The sequence below is a fragment of the Castanea sativa genome, chromosome 3, assembly GCF_040712315.1.
Source record: "Castanea sativa cultivar Marrone di Chiusa Pesio chromosome 3, ASM4071231v1".
Lineage (NCBI taxonomy): Eukaryota > Viridiplantae > Streptophyta > Magnoliopsida > Fagales > Fagaceae > Castanea > Castanea sativa.
Window position 1 is genome coordinate 4721775 of NC_134015.1, and position 14061 is coordinate 4735835.

Below are 14061 nucleotides of genomic sequence, written 5' to 3' on the forward strand. Positions count from 1 at the left end.
ACTATTTACTTATCAATGAATGGTCCAAATTTTAAGAACTCTATAAGACTAGATACTCGCATCCGTGACCCTGTCACACTTGGCAATATATGAAAATTATTATACTTTTTTCTTCTTTAAAATGGATGCTGTTTATACTTAATAGTTAATACACTTTCATCTATTATTATGGATAAAGAGTGTATCAGCTCTTACGCATGTCGTTTGGCCACTAAATCCGACATGTCGTTTTCTACAGCCCTTATACATGTTAGGCTCACACCCCATGCGGCTTGTCGTTTAGAAGACAGGAAGGAACACTATTGGGCTTCTATGAAACGCTCACCGTTTTCAGTTCCCGACCACCTTAACCTGTGAAAAAGTCACAAACTTTTACGAACCCTTAAACCCTTTCAAACTGAAAATCTCAGTGACACCAAAGTTTAAGTCACTTTGTAGTTTGTACAGTGAAACAGTGTATCAACCAAAGTGAGTGAGAGAGAACATCAAAAAAGAGAAGAAGCAGTCAGCAACAAAATGCAGATTCTTGTAAGAAAACTAATGCAGAGAATCTCTCACAAACAAGTATGTGCTTTGAGAACTCAATAAGTATTCGTGTTAGTTTCCTTTTTTCTTTTCATTTTTTTATTTATTGAGTTTATGTAAAATTTGGACTGATTTATGAAGTGGGTATTTCTCAAATTGTCCCATTTGTATTGAATGTTGGTAAAGATGGTAGCTTTAAGAGATTTACATGTATGTTTTGGTCTAACATTTAATGGGTTTTCATGAAGATTTTTGAAGGGGAATTCTAAAGCAATTTTCTTGGGATTTGTTAACAAAGTGAAATAGCACATTGGTACTGCTCAAATAGTCATTTAGTATCGTGGACTAAAAGCTTAAATTTTTGTTGAATAACTACCGTTTAGCTTTTGGTATAAAGCTTGATGAGAATTTGTTGAGTATGTTGTTAATGGAATTTTCAAAGTTGTATTGGGGTTGGTAATTAATATATATATGGAAATTTACAAATTTGGTTTTTGCTGAAGTGTAGTTTCTGGCCTTGTCTCAATATTGTACATGGTGCTTGTTTTAATTCTTGCATATGAAATAAGAGTGTCAATCATCTACTCTCTATGGTGAGAGTTATTCATTAATATGAAAGCAATAAGTACTCTTTTCTCATGGTTGTCGTTTTGCTGCTTTTATCTTCCTCTCTTAAACATTGTCAAAAATGTAGTTTGTGGGTTCACTTTTTGTGTAGTCTCTGATGCTTGTGGGTGTCTAGTGTGTTCCAGTGCAAGTTTTTTATTGTTTTCTCCCTCCCTTTGGTTTCTATTCAACATGAAGAATTCAAGGTTTTCCCTCCAAATTCACATAGTGCTCCCTCCCTAGAGTAGAAATGTTCTGTCAATAAAATCAAGCAGTTGGTGGTCTAGTTCATGTTAATGATCCAACTTTTTTATGAAGAAAAATTGGATAACTTGTTTGTTATCTTCACAGGTCTATTCTAATTTGGTTTTATATGAGTTGACTCTGTAGGCTACAGGTTGTCGTGCATATTGTACAAAGATGGTTGCTGATATTGGACAGCCAACTCCTGCATCTCATCCACAGGTTCTCCTACTTAACATCTATGTGTGTTTATGTGCGTGCACAAAGCGACTAGGAAATTGCACATACTAGTCACATCACTATGACCACCTTCTTGGGTAGGATAGTGATTTTGTGTGCATACATATATATATAAATATATAAATATATATATATATATATATATATATTTGATGAATGATTTTGCTTTATATATTGGTATTGTTATTAATTTTAATTTTCCTTAGTAAAATTTATGGACTTGATTTTGTTTGCCTTTTCACTTTTCAGTTACTGAAAGAAGGGGAGATGACACCTGGAATAACTACCGAGGAATACATCTCAAGAAGAAATAGGTTGTTGGATCTTCTTCCAGAAAATAGTCTGGCCATAATTGCAGCTGCCCCTGTAAAGATGATGACAGATGTTGTGCCGTACACATTTCGACAAGATGCTGATTATTTGTATATTACTGGCTGCCAACAACCTGGTGGCGTGGCAGTTTTAGGTCATGACTGTGGTTTATGCATGTTCATGCCAGAAGCAGACTCTCATGTATGCTCAGTCTTCTATGAGACTTTGACAGATTTTTCTTCATACCCTATGAAGTTTGTTGCATTTGCATATCTACTGCAGTTGTGGCATTAGATTCCTTTGATTTTTGTTTGTCTAGACATGCAATCTTGCATGTAATTATATCCAAACATGTATTTATCTCATCATTTTTTTTTTTGTAAACCCAAAGTTGTATATATGATACATGATGTTAGTATTACTATCCTTGTTGTAGGGCTGAGAAAGCTGTCATTTGGCAAGGGTAGTTACATTAATCTTCAGATGTTTTCTTAATTTTGGCTATTGTATGTATTACATAGATAAAGCAGTAATTGAAGAAGTCACAATTGTTTTCTTTATTATTCGTATAGGATGTTATTTGGCAAGGGCAAATTGCTGGAGTTGATGCAGCATTAGAAATTTTCTGTGCTAAGAAGGCATATCCAATGCGCGACTTACATAAGGTGTGTTGACTACTGAGGTGACATTGAAAAGCAGAGAATTCCATTGAGGAAATTGTCTCCATTTTTTCTGGTAGTAGGCATTAATCAGTTAATATTTTGGCATGGAAGGTTAAGCATTAAGGACATAGAGGTATCATTAAATTGGCTGCTGTATCTCTTCTTTTCCTTTCCAATATGACATGCATCTTCCTAGCCAAGTAGCATATATATATATATATATATATATATATATATATACACACACACACATATATACATAAATACATATGTACATACACATATATATACACACACACACATATATACATATATACACATATATATATGGTGGTGTATCATACTGGAATCACAATACTGTTTGTTTGAAATAATTAACATAGTTGTAATGTGTAGTAAACAGTGACATTTGATCAACTGTCATCAGTTAACTACATGACCAGATCACTGTCCTTTTCTTTTCTCCTCTCTTTTTTTTGGGCATTTGGTGAGCTTACTCATTCATGCCAAAGTCTGACAGCTGGTCTCATAGAAGAATTCTGTCTTTATCTGATTTTTTAGTAATCTGAATTGTAAGTGCTACTCTAGTGTTTAATCAGAAGTTGACATGACCTATAAACTAAGCCTTCACAGTTTTTCCTATCCTATAATCTTCATAAAAGTTCAACACTATGGCTGCTCACGTGCTTATAAATAACGGTAACATTTTTTTTACTGACTGCAGTACCTTCCAGGTTTGACATACGGATGCTCCAAATTGTTCCACAACAGGCAGACAGCCATTCCAACATATATGAAATTGGAGTCTTTTCAAAAGTTGGCTAAGAATGGCAAAGTGGGAGACCTGTCTACTTTCACTCATGCGTTACGTTGGATAAAGTCACCAGCAGAGCTCAAGTTAATGAAAGAATCTGCATCAATTGCTTGCCAGGTACTCATAAGCCTATGCTTTATCTAATTTTGGCCTTTGTAAATGAGCAGTTTCTGGGCATCTTTCGTTTCCTTTTTTTTTTCCCCAGTTGAATTGGTGTTATAATGTTTATATAACATGACAGTATTACTTTTTCATACCATAGTTATTATTACTTGTTGGAAGAGATCAAAATTTTCGTACATAGAGTTAGGTCACTTAACCCTACAAGTCTGTTTTGTCCTTGAAAAAAGATAGACCAGGTTTGATTCACAACCATTCTAAGAAGAAGTTTCTACTCTATGGTTCTGTTTGCTTTTACAATTAGTTCTATAATTAGTTAAGCCAAAAAGCTCTAGCTCACGTGGCACTTTTTTATCCCATAAGAATGGGTGGAGGGTGTGGTCTTGGGATCAAACCCACTAGGCGCATGCATAACTTAGAACATCAACAACAAAAACAAAGTCTTAGTCCCAAAATTTTGCAATTGGCTATGGATCCTCAATAGGTTAGTTAGGGCTGGCCACATGTTTTCTTTTCTTCTATTTGATTCTATTTGAAGTCATACTGATGCAGGACAACCTAGGCTTCGTACCTAGATTAGTCCCACTGTAAACCTTAGGCTTCACCACCTAAGGTTGTTTGGATTCACCACCAAATGCAATGCAAACTTTGCATGAATAATCACTAAATAATATTAATAATCGTCTAAATAGTCTGATTACAAAATAAATCATCTAGAGCTTTATATAGAGCTTCCAAGAATCTCAAGAGATAGATATAAACATCCTAAAACAAATCCTAATCGAACTCAAATACTAATCCAAATACTAAAGTAATCCTTATCTAAGGATATGAAATTCCATCCCTATCATAACTCAAACTAAATAAATAAAAACATTAAAATCTAAAATTATCCAATGAAAATCCAAAAAAAAATATTGAGATAGTTTCTGGTTATGCTTCTGCATCACATACTCTTTGTTATTTCCTTAATTAACATAAAATAATTATAAAGGAAAAGTAAGGAAAGAACACAATCATGTAGCCAACAAAAATCAGTTGGTTTACTTATTTTAAAAAGAATTTATGTAGCCAACACAATCAGTTGGTTCAAGGCCTAGTTAAATCAAATAGATGTCACATAAAAATTTGGAGCCAAGAAATCTAAATTTTGAGTGGGATATGGGTCAATTATATTTTCTTCAGTCTCGCTCATTGTGCTGAAGTTCGTTCATTTACACAAAAGAAAGGGGATCGGGCACTGGGCAGGGGAAGCAAGCTTTCTAGTAAGTTAGTCTTGCTTCCACCGTGAAATATATTTCTTCACCATCAAATTGTAGTACTCACAGTACTTTAAACCGATGCTATGTCTCTCTAAAACATGAATAACTTGGTAATGTAAATTGGATTATTCCTTGTAATAAATTATATAAATAATATGTATTTTTGGTCTTGAATAGGCACTTCTGCAGACGATGTTTCACTCCAAGACATATCCTTATGAGGGCATGCTGTCAGCAAAGGTTGAATATGAATGCCGAATGAGAGGTGCTCAAAGAATGGCGTAAGTTCTTTTCCTTTCTGGATGATTGGATCCAAAAGAGTGATTTAGTTTCTAACTCAGTTTATATGTCCCACTTTTGTAATCAAAATTGTTTCCCAAAGTTTCAAACAAGCCTGGATGTCTGGGTTGTCAATATTATTAAATGCTAGGTTCTTGCCAATGATTTATTAATTTTATAATCACTGACCAGATTCAACCCTGTCGTTGGTGGTGGGCCTAATGCTAGTGTGATACATTATTCTCGAAATGATCAGAAGGTGAGTCCATTAATCAAAGCTGGTATCTAGTTTTTATTGCCTTCACAAAATCAATGAACTAAATGATATTATATTATATATGAAAAATCCATGCTTGTAATAGTCTTATAATTTATTTTGCAGATTAAAGATGGAGAACTTGTTTTGATGGATGTTGGATGTGAGTTGCATGGTTATGCCAGTGACCTTACTCGTACCTGGCCACCCTGTGGAAGATTTTCTTCTGCTCAAGTATGTGCCATCAAAATTTGGTTTCTCTTCTGCTGTAGAACGCACTGCTGAATGTTCTTCCATTATCTGATATATGACAAAAGCTTGATAAGATATATTTGCCCCATCTTGTACATCAAATTAAAAAATATTAACCAAATTTTTTATGAAGTTTGTTTCATGTAATTTTCTAGTGTTTTTGATGCAGGGAGCCAAGATTTTATGTTTTAATTTGCAATTAATATTGTTTTTGAATTTGGTAATTAATGTTGGGGGTTTTTAGGGATTTAAATTAGATGTTTTCCATATTGGTGTAATGCCCTAAACCCTATATAACTAATACTCTTGTAATGGTGAAAGACAGATGAATTTGAATAAGATTAATTGATATGAGTTGAGAATGTTTCCTCCTTTGTTTTCTCTATTTGGTGGTGATGCCAAACGCCCTTAGGTAGTGATGCCTAGGTTTTGCAGGCAGGTTCTAGGTGGTGAAGCCTAGGGTTTGTTTTGTTGATACTTTTGTTCCTCTTTTATTTCCAATTTCCTATCTGTTCTGCATCAGTTTTTGTAAACAAAATGACCATTTTTTGAAACAGTTTTTAAAATCTAGGTTCACATGCATTTATTTAAGGATCATGGTAGGAAACAATTGTTATCATTCTAGGCTTATGCACTCCCCCCATTCTCCTTCCCTTTCTGGTTGGAATTTGCCAACTGCAAACCAAATTGCATTGAAAAGTGTCATATAATCTTAAAGTTCCTTTTAATCATTCTCTGTCAACTTTTTTTCTTTGAGTTTTTCTATTACGTATCAACTTTTGTTATCTGAATATTCTGTTATTACAACCCCTTATGCCTGCAGTGTGTTTATTTCAGGAAGAACTTTATGATCTTATACTAGAAACAAACAAGGAATGCCTGAAGCTTTGCAAACCTGGTGCTACCATAAGTCAAATACACAATTATTCAGTATGATCATTTGAACCTAAATTGTTTCCTTTCTCTGGTTTTGCTTTTCATCAGCTGTCTTTATAAAAGATTAAAATATCATCGATTAGGAACTTATCCAAAAAAAGGGGAAAAAGAAAGAAAAAGAAAATTCAGAAAGTATAAGAGCAAAGAATAGCAATTTCTCTATGCTGCTCAAGTTTAAATCTTTGTTTCTAACTTTTTATAATAAAAAAAGGGTTGCAATTTTTGTTTCTGTTGCATTGTGTTTTATATCTGTAGGTTTCTCTGTTTTACTTTGTTACATTATCAGTTGAAAGGCACCTATATATGTAGGGAAATTAAAATTCACAACCATCCGACCTACAAAACATTTTTAACTTGTCAGGAATTATGCTAATGTTTGTGGTCATCACAATGTTTCATTGGCATGGGAATTACCTAGTTGGCCTTACTTAGTGTAGTCAAAGGTGAGCGCCCAAGTGCCTTAAACAGGCTGTAGGGCGTTTGAGGTGAGAGCCTCAATGAAATTCAGCCAAAAAAAGGTCAGTTTTTGTAATTTGGTGAAAAAGGATAGTTCTATACTTAAATTCAAGTTAGCGGGTGTCTCTTTCTCATGCTTTGTTCTCTCTCACCTCTCTTTCTTTCTGCATCAGTTTTAGAAATGGTTATTTATTTATTTATAATTTCAATCATATAAATTTTGACTTTAATTTTTGTTTTGTTTTCTTTTTCTTTTTTGACTTTTTTTATATATGAGATTGTTATAATTCTGTTCTTAGATTAATTAAAAGAGCCTCCTACCATTTGAAAAAAATTTAAACTGTGCCTAATAGGCATTAGTAACATATGATTTGAGTTCATTATATGTATATTAACTATATTTAGAGTTTGGCATATTGCTTCACTCGGGTGAGCGTGTTTTTGGCGCCTCATGTCTCAGGTGATACAAGGACTTGGCACCTTAAGGTCACCTTTCACCTTTGATCACACCCCTACTCCTTGTGGAAGTATATATCACTTTTTGGTCTTGCCTTCTATCTACTGTTTGCTTGAAGGTTAAATAATGTTGAATTGTAAATAAATGATGTAATCTATGTAAAACTGTATGGTTTTCATAGGTTGAAATGCTGCGCAAAGGATTCAAGGAGATTGGAATTTTAAAAGATGAGGGAAACAGTTTATACAATCTGCTGAACCCCACTTCTATAGGTTTCTCTATGCCCCTCTTTACATGCAATCAAGTTAATTTATATATTTTTTGTTCTTTTTATATTTGGTCAAATGTTAGGAATGCAAAGGTATAGCCTTAAAATATTGATTACTCTTCAATGGCCACTTGATGCAGGAAAACCTAGGCTTTCCACCTAGATTAATCCCACGGTAAACCTTAGGCTTCACCTCCTAAGGTTGTTTGGATTCACCACCAAATGCAATGCAAACTTCGCATGAATAAACACTTAATAATATTAATAATCGTCTGAATAGTCTGATTACAGGATAAATCATTTGGAGCTTTATTAGAGCTTCCAAGAATCTCAAGAGATAAAGATAAACATCCTAAAACAAATCCTAATCGAACTCAAATACTAATCCAAATACTAAACTAATCCTTATCTAAGGATATGAAATTTCATTTCTATCATAACTCAAACTAAATAAATAAAAACATTAAAATCTAAAATTATCTAATGAAAATCCAAAATAAAATATTGAGATAGTTTATGGTTATGCTCCTGCATCACCACTATTGTATTTCAAATGTGTTAGTTTATTATATTTAGAATTGGTTCATTAAGAAGATAAGAATTACTAAATTGCTTATGCAATTAATCGCTTATTATTAATATTTTTATAAAAAAATTGTGCTGGCCAGGTCACTATCTAGGAATGGATGTTCATGATTCTTCTATGATCAGCTATAGCCGGCCTTTGGAGCCAGGTGCTGTAAGTTCCCTCCTTGATTGAACAACAATTCGACTTTCTCTACCTTGGAGATATTGTATTTTTTTGGCGTATTGTGGCTGAAATGGTGATACTTTAATATTCGCACATCCTTTTTGGGTGGGGTGAGTGTGTACTATTTGTTTTGTTTGTTTGTTTAAAGTGTGTGTGTGTGTGTGCGCTCTTTTTTGTTTTTATTTATATTTTTGTCTTAGGTGCTCAAGATGATTTTTTTAAGTATTGGCACCCAGAGTAAATTATTCATAAAAATGAAAAATAAGAAAAAAGGTTCAGGCCTTTCTCTTTCTTAGGGCACATTTCTCTTCAAAGAAAAAAGAAAAGAAAGAAAATACATTGTATTAAATATCCTTGTGATATAATTGATCACATGTGAATGGGATAGAAAAGCCAGCAAATTATGTGTTTTTGTGATAAACAGCCAACTGCAAGTATGTCTGTGTCCACTTGTATCACTGTTAGCATACTTTGATTTGTTTGCTGCAATTTTGACCTTTTTTTTGTTCATGGGCAGGTGATAACAATTGAACCAGGAGTCTACATCTCATCTTTTTTGGATGTTCCAGAGAGGTACTTGTTGAAATTCATGACATAATTGCTACATCTAATTTTGTACTTACATATTGAGACTTCTTTTGAACTTGGCTGTTAGCACAGTTTGTAGCTATCTTCTTATTTGCTCAAGCAGTGCAAAATTAAAGGGGTTTTCCCCACTAGCCTTAACTGCAAGAGTATTCTTTATGACAGAAACTGTAAATTGCTTGAACTTTCAATGTTTCTTTTGCTCTTATCTCTTCTCATCCTATGTGGTGGCATGCCCTCTATAGTGAATTGAGTGGGAAGCCTTGATACTAGAGTGTCCAGCTTTAAATTTTCAGCCTTCTTTTTGGTGACTAAATTCCTATTCCTTCATAATTTGCGGTCTTCCAATGTCAGATATATTTTCCTTGAACTTGCATTGTAGGTTCCCTAATGTTACTCTTGATGTGTAGCTAATTGCCAATTAGTTGCCTTTATTGTCATTGCAATTAGCTATCTATCTTTTTCATGGCATGTTATTCTTAATTCCATCTTTCCCCGAATATCAAATCTGATACCTCCTAACTGGATGTAATAACATTAAACCATAGGTTTCTAGTTTCTTGGCATTGAATGTTTTGATAAACTATCCATGCTATTCATATACTGAGGACTGAGAATGTATGATGCAGGTATCGAGGCATTGGGATAAGGATTGAGGATGAGGTCCTCATTACAGAAACTGGTTATGAGGTATAAATCAGATTTAAGTTCGTATTAATTTTATTGGTTGCCTGACTGCTGGAGAAAATTTGGTTTTTTCCAGTCCTTTTGAGCCTTACAATTATATATATATATTAAAAGAAAAGTGTTCATTATTTGTAGCAGTTGCAGCTTTTACTGATGTTTACTGACTACCATTTTGGTCATTTTTAATAACGTTTACTATGTTTCATCTTTTACACAATTCCTTGATAATGATATTAAAGTAATATATTTATTTCATATCCTCTTTGTTTTTTTTTATAGTTTTTTTAGTTTTTTTTTTTGTGAATAAACAGTAATACTGATTAGAACATACACGAAAATAGTAATATTAATGTTTGAAACTGGGTTTATAATACATTACATAATCAGAGTACAACAATTTTACTAGAGAAAAGCAATAGATTTACCAACAATTATCGTTAAAGAGAACCATCATTATAGTTTGTAGCTCGATCTAGTTGATTAAGATGTCATATAAAAGTTGTTGCTATGTTTTAAGCTTTGTAATTTTCTCTTTCATTGGTGCAGTGATATGCAACATATTTTTATCTGTATTTAAGTAAACGAAGATCCCATTGATTATTTATAAGAATTCACACTGTTTTGTATATCAGGTCCTCACAGGATCAATGCCAAAAGAAGTTAAACACATTGAATCATTGCTAAACAACTTCCACCCTGGAATGGGGATGGAGAGCCATAACAATATCAGGGCTGCATACAATAGATAAATTAAAGAGCTAAGGCAGTGATTTATTGTAAGAGGAAATCAATCCTGAGGCTTTCTCCGGTGCCATTTCATTTTTGAAGTATGGGGGAGTGACTTATATTGCACGTTGAGGCATATTCTTGCACAAATTGTGCACCGGTTGGGTTTAATGTGTAACCTTATTTTTGTTTGAGGAAGTTTTTGGATGATACTTGAACCATTAATAAAGCTAGTTGAACACCCAACGTTCAACTAAATTTTGTTAGGTTTGCTTGATGTGCTCAACTGTCCAATCTTGGTTTTATATTGAATATATTTCAGGGTTTGCTTCTATATCAGTGTCATGGCCCTCAGAGACCATAAAGGAGGCAGTTGGCTGGTTTGGGTCATGTATGTACGAACATGAGTTATGCGGTAAAATTATTTAATACACATTCTTGTCACGTAAATGCGACTTTACGTGTAGGTTTCATACATAAAAACCATGTTTATATGAGAGAGAGAGGGCAAAATTTGCTCAACAACATTTTTCCAAAAAAATATTAGATAAAAAGCATGCGGCCGAAAGTATTTAGTAAGTTGGAGTTCCAACCTAAAATCGAGTTTATCAAACTCGATTTAGACTTGATGTGCATTTTAAAAAAATAATGGAAGTCGTATTTCCTACACTCAAGTTCCATGTGGGTTTTCTCAAAAAAAAAAAAAAAAGTTCCATGTGGGTTATTTTTTTAAAAGCATGGAACTCGAGTTCCACCTTTTTTTTTTTTTTTTTTAATCCACGTGAGGTGTAAATTGAGTTTGAGAAACTCTCAAACTCAATTTTATGTTGAAACTCGAGTTTTGCAAACTTGATTTCCAACAACAGTCTATCTTCCTAAATAAGTTCAAACGCCTACTAGTCAATGAATTTTTTCTAAAAAATGTACTATTTACTAAATTTTGCCTGAGAGAGGCATTGTACACTTAGTATATGGTTCAATTTAGTTATTTGTGTATTTAAGGAGGGGGTATCTTGTGTATCTGAAATATGTATTATTTTTGTGACAAATGTGTGGATTTCATATAGTAGAAAAGATAGATTTTTTTTTTTGGGGAGGTGGGGGGGGGGGGGGTGTTAACCTTAGTCTCATTTTGAATTGATATGAATTATTCTAAATCTAAAACAAAACAAAAAATAAAATAAAAAACTACAAAATAAATCTCAAAATAAAGCTTATTTTGAAACTAATCTTTAGTGAAATATGATATAATGCTTTATGAAATGATTACTATGTATATTCTTAATTTTAGAAAATAATTCTTTTTATAATACTAATAAAAAAGACAAATGTTCGTATATCCCTTCAGTTTTGTCTATTTTCTAATCACCTCATGCGTTTTACTATTGTTTTAATTAAAAGCATGCGACATAGGATTTCTTTAATCACGCCACTTTCATACATTGCACTTGAGTATTATTATTGGAATTCATAGGACAATAAACCAATAAGTATGTCATGCATAATTTAAAATTATTATTATTATTATTAGTAAAATTGGAAAACTTGCTATCTACTTGTGATAGGATGGTAGCTTGGGGTTGAGCTTACCTAACTTGTACCCTGGTACGTGGGGCGATGATTACACCCTGGTGCGTGTTGGCAAGGTAGTAAAATGTGGGCGCGAGTAGTGGTATGCCCTATTGTGTGCTGGTGGTACCCTTGAGCTTACCTAACTTGTACCCTAGTGCGTGGGGCGATGATACACAAGCAAGCCCCTTTTTTTCTTCGCTTAAAAAAAAGAAAAGACAAAATGTATGGACCATTTGTTCTATGGAGTGTCCCTTCTCTCTTCCGTGCATGGAAGCAAGTGAGTAGGTGTTGTCTTAGTAGAAATGCCCCCATGCAATTGTTTAGAGTTAATACAATGGGGCTATTTCCAGCTGAATAGTAAGAAATTTGCAACAAGAGTGGTTAAAGTTTCTATGGCAGCAACAGTACATCACATTTGGAGGTTGAGCATTCAGTTACTGCATCAGGGGCCCTTGATTTCATAGGAGCTCTAAATAAAGAATATCTTAATGACCTGTTCGGGAGTTTAGAGAGGGAGGAGAGTAGAGGGGAGTAGAGGGGAGGGGAGTAGTGGGGAGGAGAGTAGAGGAGAATAATTACCCTCCACCTTGTTTGGATGTTTTTATAATTAGTAAGGGGGAAGGGAGTAATTAGCCCTTCCCCTTGTTTTTAACATTGTAATTTTATAAATAAAATAAGGGTAAATTAGGTAATTTACTTTATAAATAATTTTATGTGCTCTACTCTCCCTCCAAATCTCTCCAATTTGGGGGAATTAAAAATGAGGGGTTGGAGGTAGTTGAAACCCCTCCAAACCCCTCCAAATCCCTCTCCCTCATTCCTTAAAAAACTCCCAAACAAGGTAATTGAATTACTCCCCTTCCCTCTACTCTACTCCCCCTCCTTTTTTAAACATCCAAACATGCCATAAAAGATTTGAGATGGAGAGGACTAGAGTTTTTCTTCCTCTTAATCCTTCAGTTACTGATCATGCTCTATGCTCTAAATTAAGTATTCAACCATAAATTCGCTTTGTTTGTTGTCAGGCTTGAAGCTTTGCTCTCTTTTGTTTTGTGGTCAATGTGGCAAGAATTGAAAGTATGTCTGGAGTTTGGGAGATCTATTTGTGTGACCTTTTTTTAGTTAGATGGGTAGGGGATTATGAGCATCTGGGATTTCTTTGGGATTGTTATGTCAATATGGTGTTTGCAGCTTAGCTGTTTGTGTTCTTTGAGTTGTTTGAGCTGTATTTGTTCCACTTTTAGTTAATAAGAATTGCTTATTCATAAAAATAATAATATTTAAAGAACTATTATTATATTATATTTTCTCTTTTTTAATCCCTTTATTTGTAAAAGTGAATTATACATATCTTGTTAATCATTATTTATCATGTACATAATGATTTAAAAGCCATATGAATACAATTTGGTTAACAAATTGCTGAAAGAATATTGAACATATATTTTGAGAAGAGTACAACTTAATTTATTTGGGTAATACCATTATCTATAGACACGTTTACATTGAACATATATTTTGAGAAGAGTACAACTTAATTTATTTGGGTATTATCTATAGACAATTTTACACTAACAAGAATACGATCATTTTGAATATACTTTTGGTTAAATTGCAAACTACACTATTAAAATTTGGGATTGTTTAGATTTTACACTGAAGTTTCAGAATTTAAATTTTATCCATGAAATTCTATTTCGTTTGTATTAACAATTTGCTCATCTATATTTTATGTTAAGTGTTACATAAACTTAATTCTATTTATGTTAATAAAATAATGTCACATAATTTTTTAATACTAAAAAAAAGGTTAAAATTTGAATAGTTAAAAATGACATGGCATAGTAAAAATGATGTTACATCGTTTTACTGGACAAACTAAACAAGAGTGGCAAATTTATGTGACACTTAACTAAAAATATGAATGGAGGGGTTGTTGATACAAGCATAATAGAACTTTAGGAGTTAAAATTTAAATTGTGACACTTTATAATGTAAAATTTAAACACCCTTAAATTTTAAGGGCAGTACTTTATAATTTAACATTTTTTT

General features: G+C 33.2%; 1 protein-coding gene across 3 annotated transcripts; it reads left to right on the forward strand.

Moving 5' to 3' along the window:
* Positions 1-384: 384 nt before the first annotated feature.
* Positions 385-10769, forward strand: LOC142627020 (intermediate cleaving peptidase 55, mitochondrial). 3 transcript variants are annotated; one of them, XR_012842740.1, is made up of 14 exons: positions 385-564; positions 1522-1596; positions 1864-2127; positions 2499-2591; positions 3313-3519; positions 4962-5065; positions 5256-5322; positions 5446-5553; positions 6409-6501; positions 7602-7692; positions 8357-8422; positions 8957-9012; positions 9654-9714; positions 10344-10421. XR_012842740.1 is itself a non-coding variant. In XM_075800799.1 (14 exons), the coding sequence occupies exons 1-14, from the start codon at positions 517-519 to the stop codon at positions 10458-10460; spliced, it is 1455 nt and encodes a 484-aa protein (XP_075656914.1). In that variant the 5' UTR covers positions 385-516; the 3' UTR covers positions 10461-10769. The 3 variants fall into 3 exon arrangements, 1 of the variants encoding a protein (XP_075656914.1); XM_075800799.1 differs by having other exon boundaries at positions 8357-8427; positions 10344-10769; XR_012842739.1 differs by lacking the exon at positions 10344-10421 and having other exon boundaries at positions 8357-8549; positions 9654-9716.
* The last annotated feature ends 3292 nt before the right edge of the window (positions 10770-14061 follow it).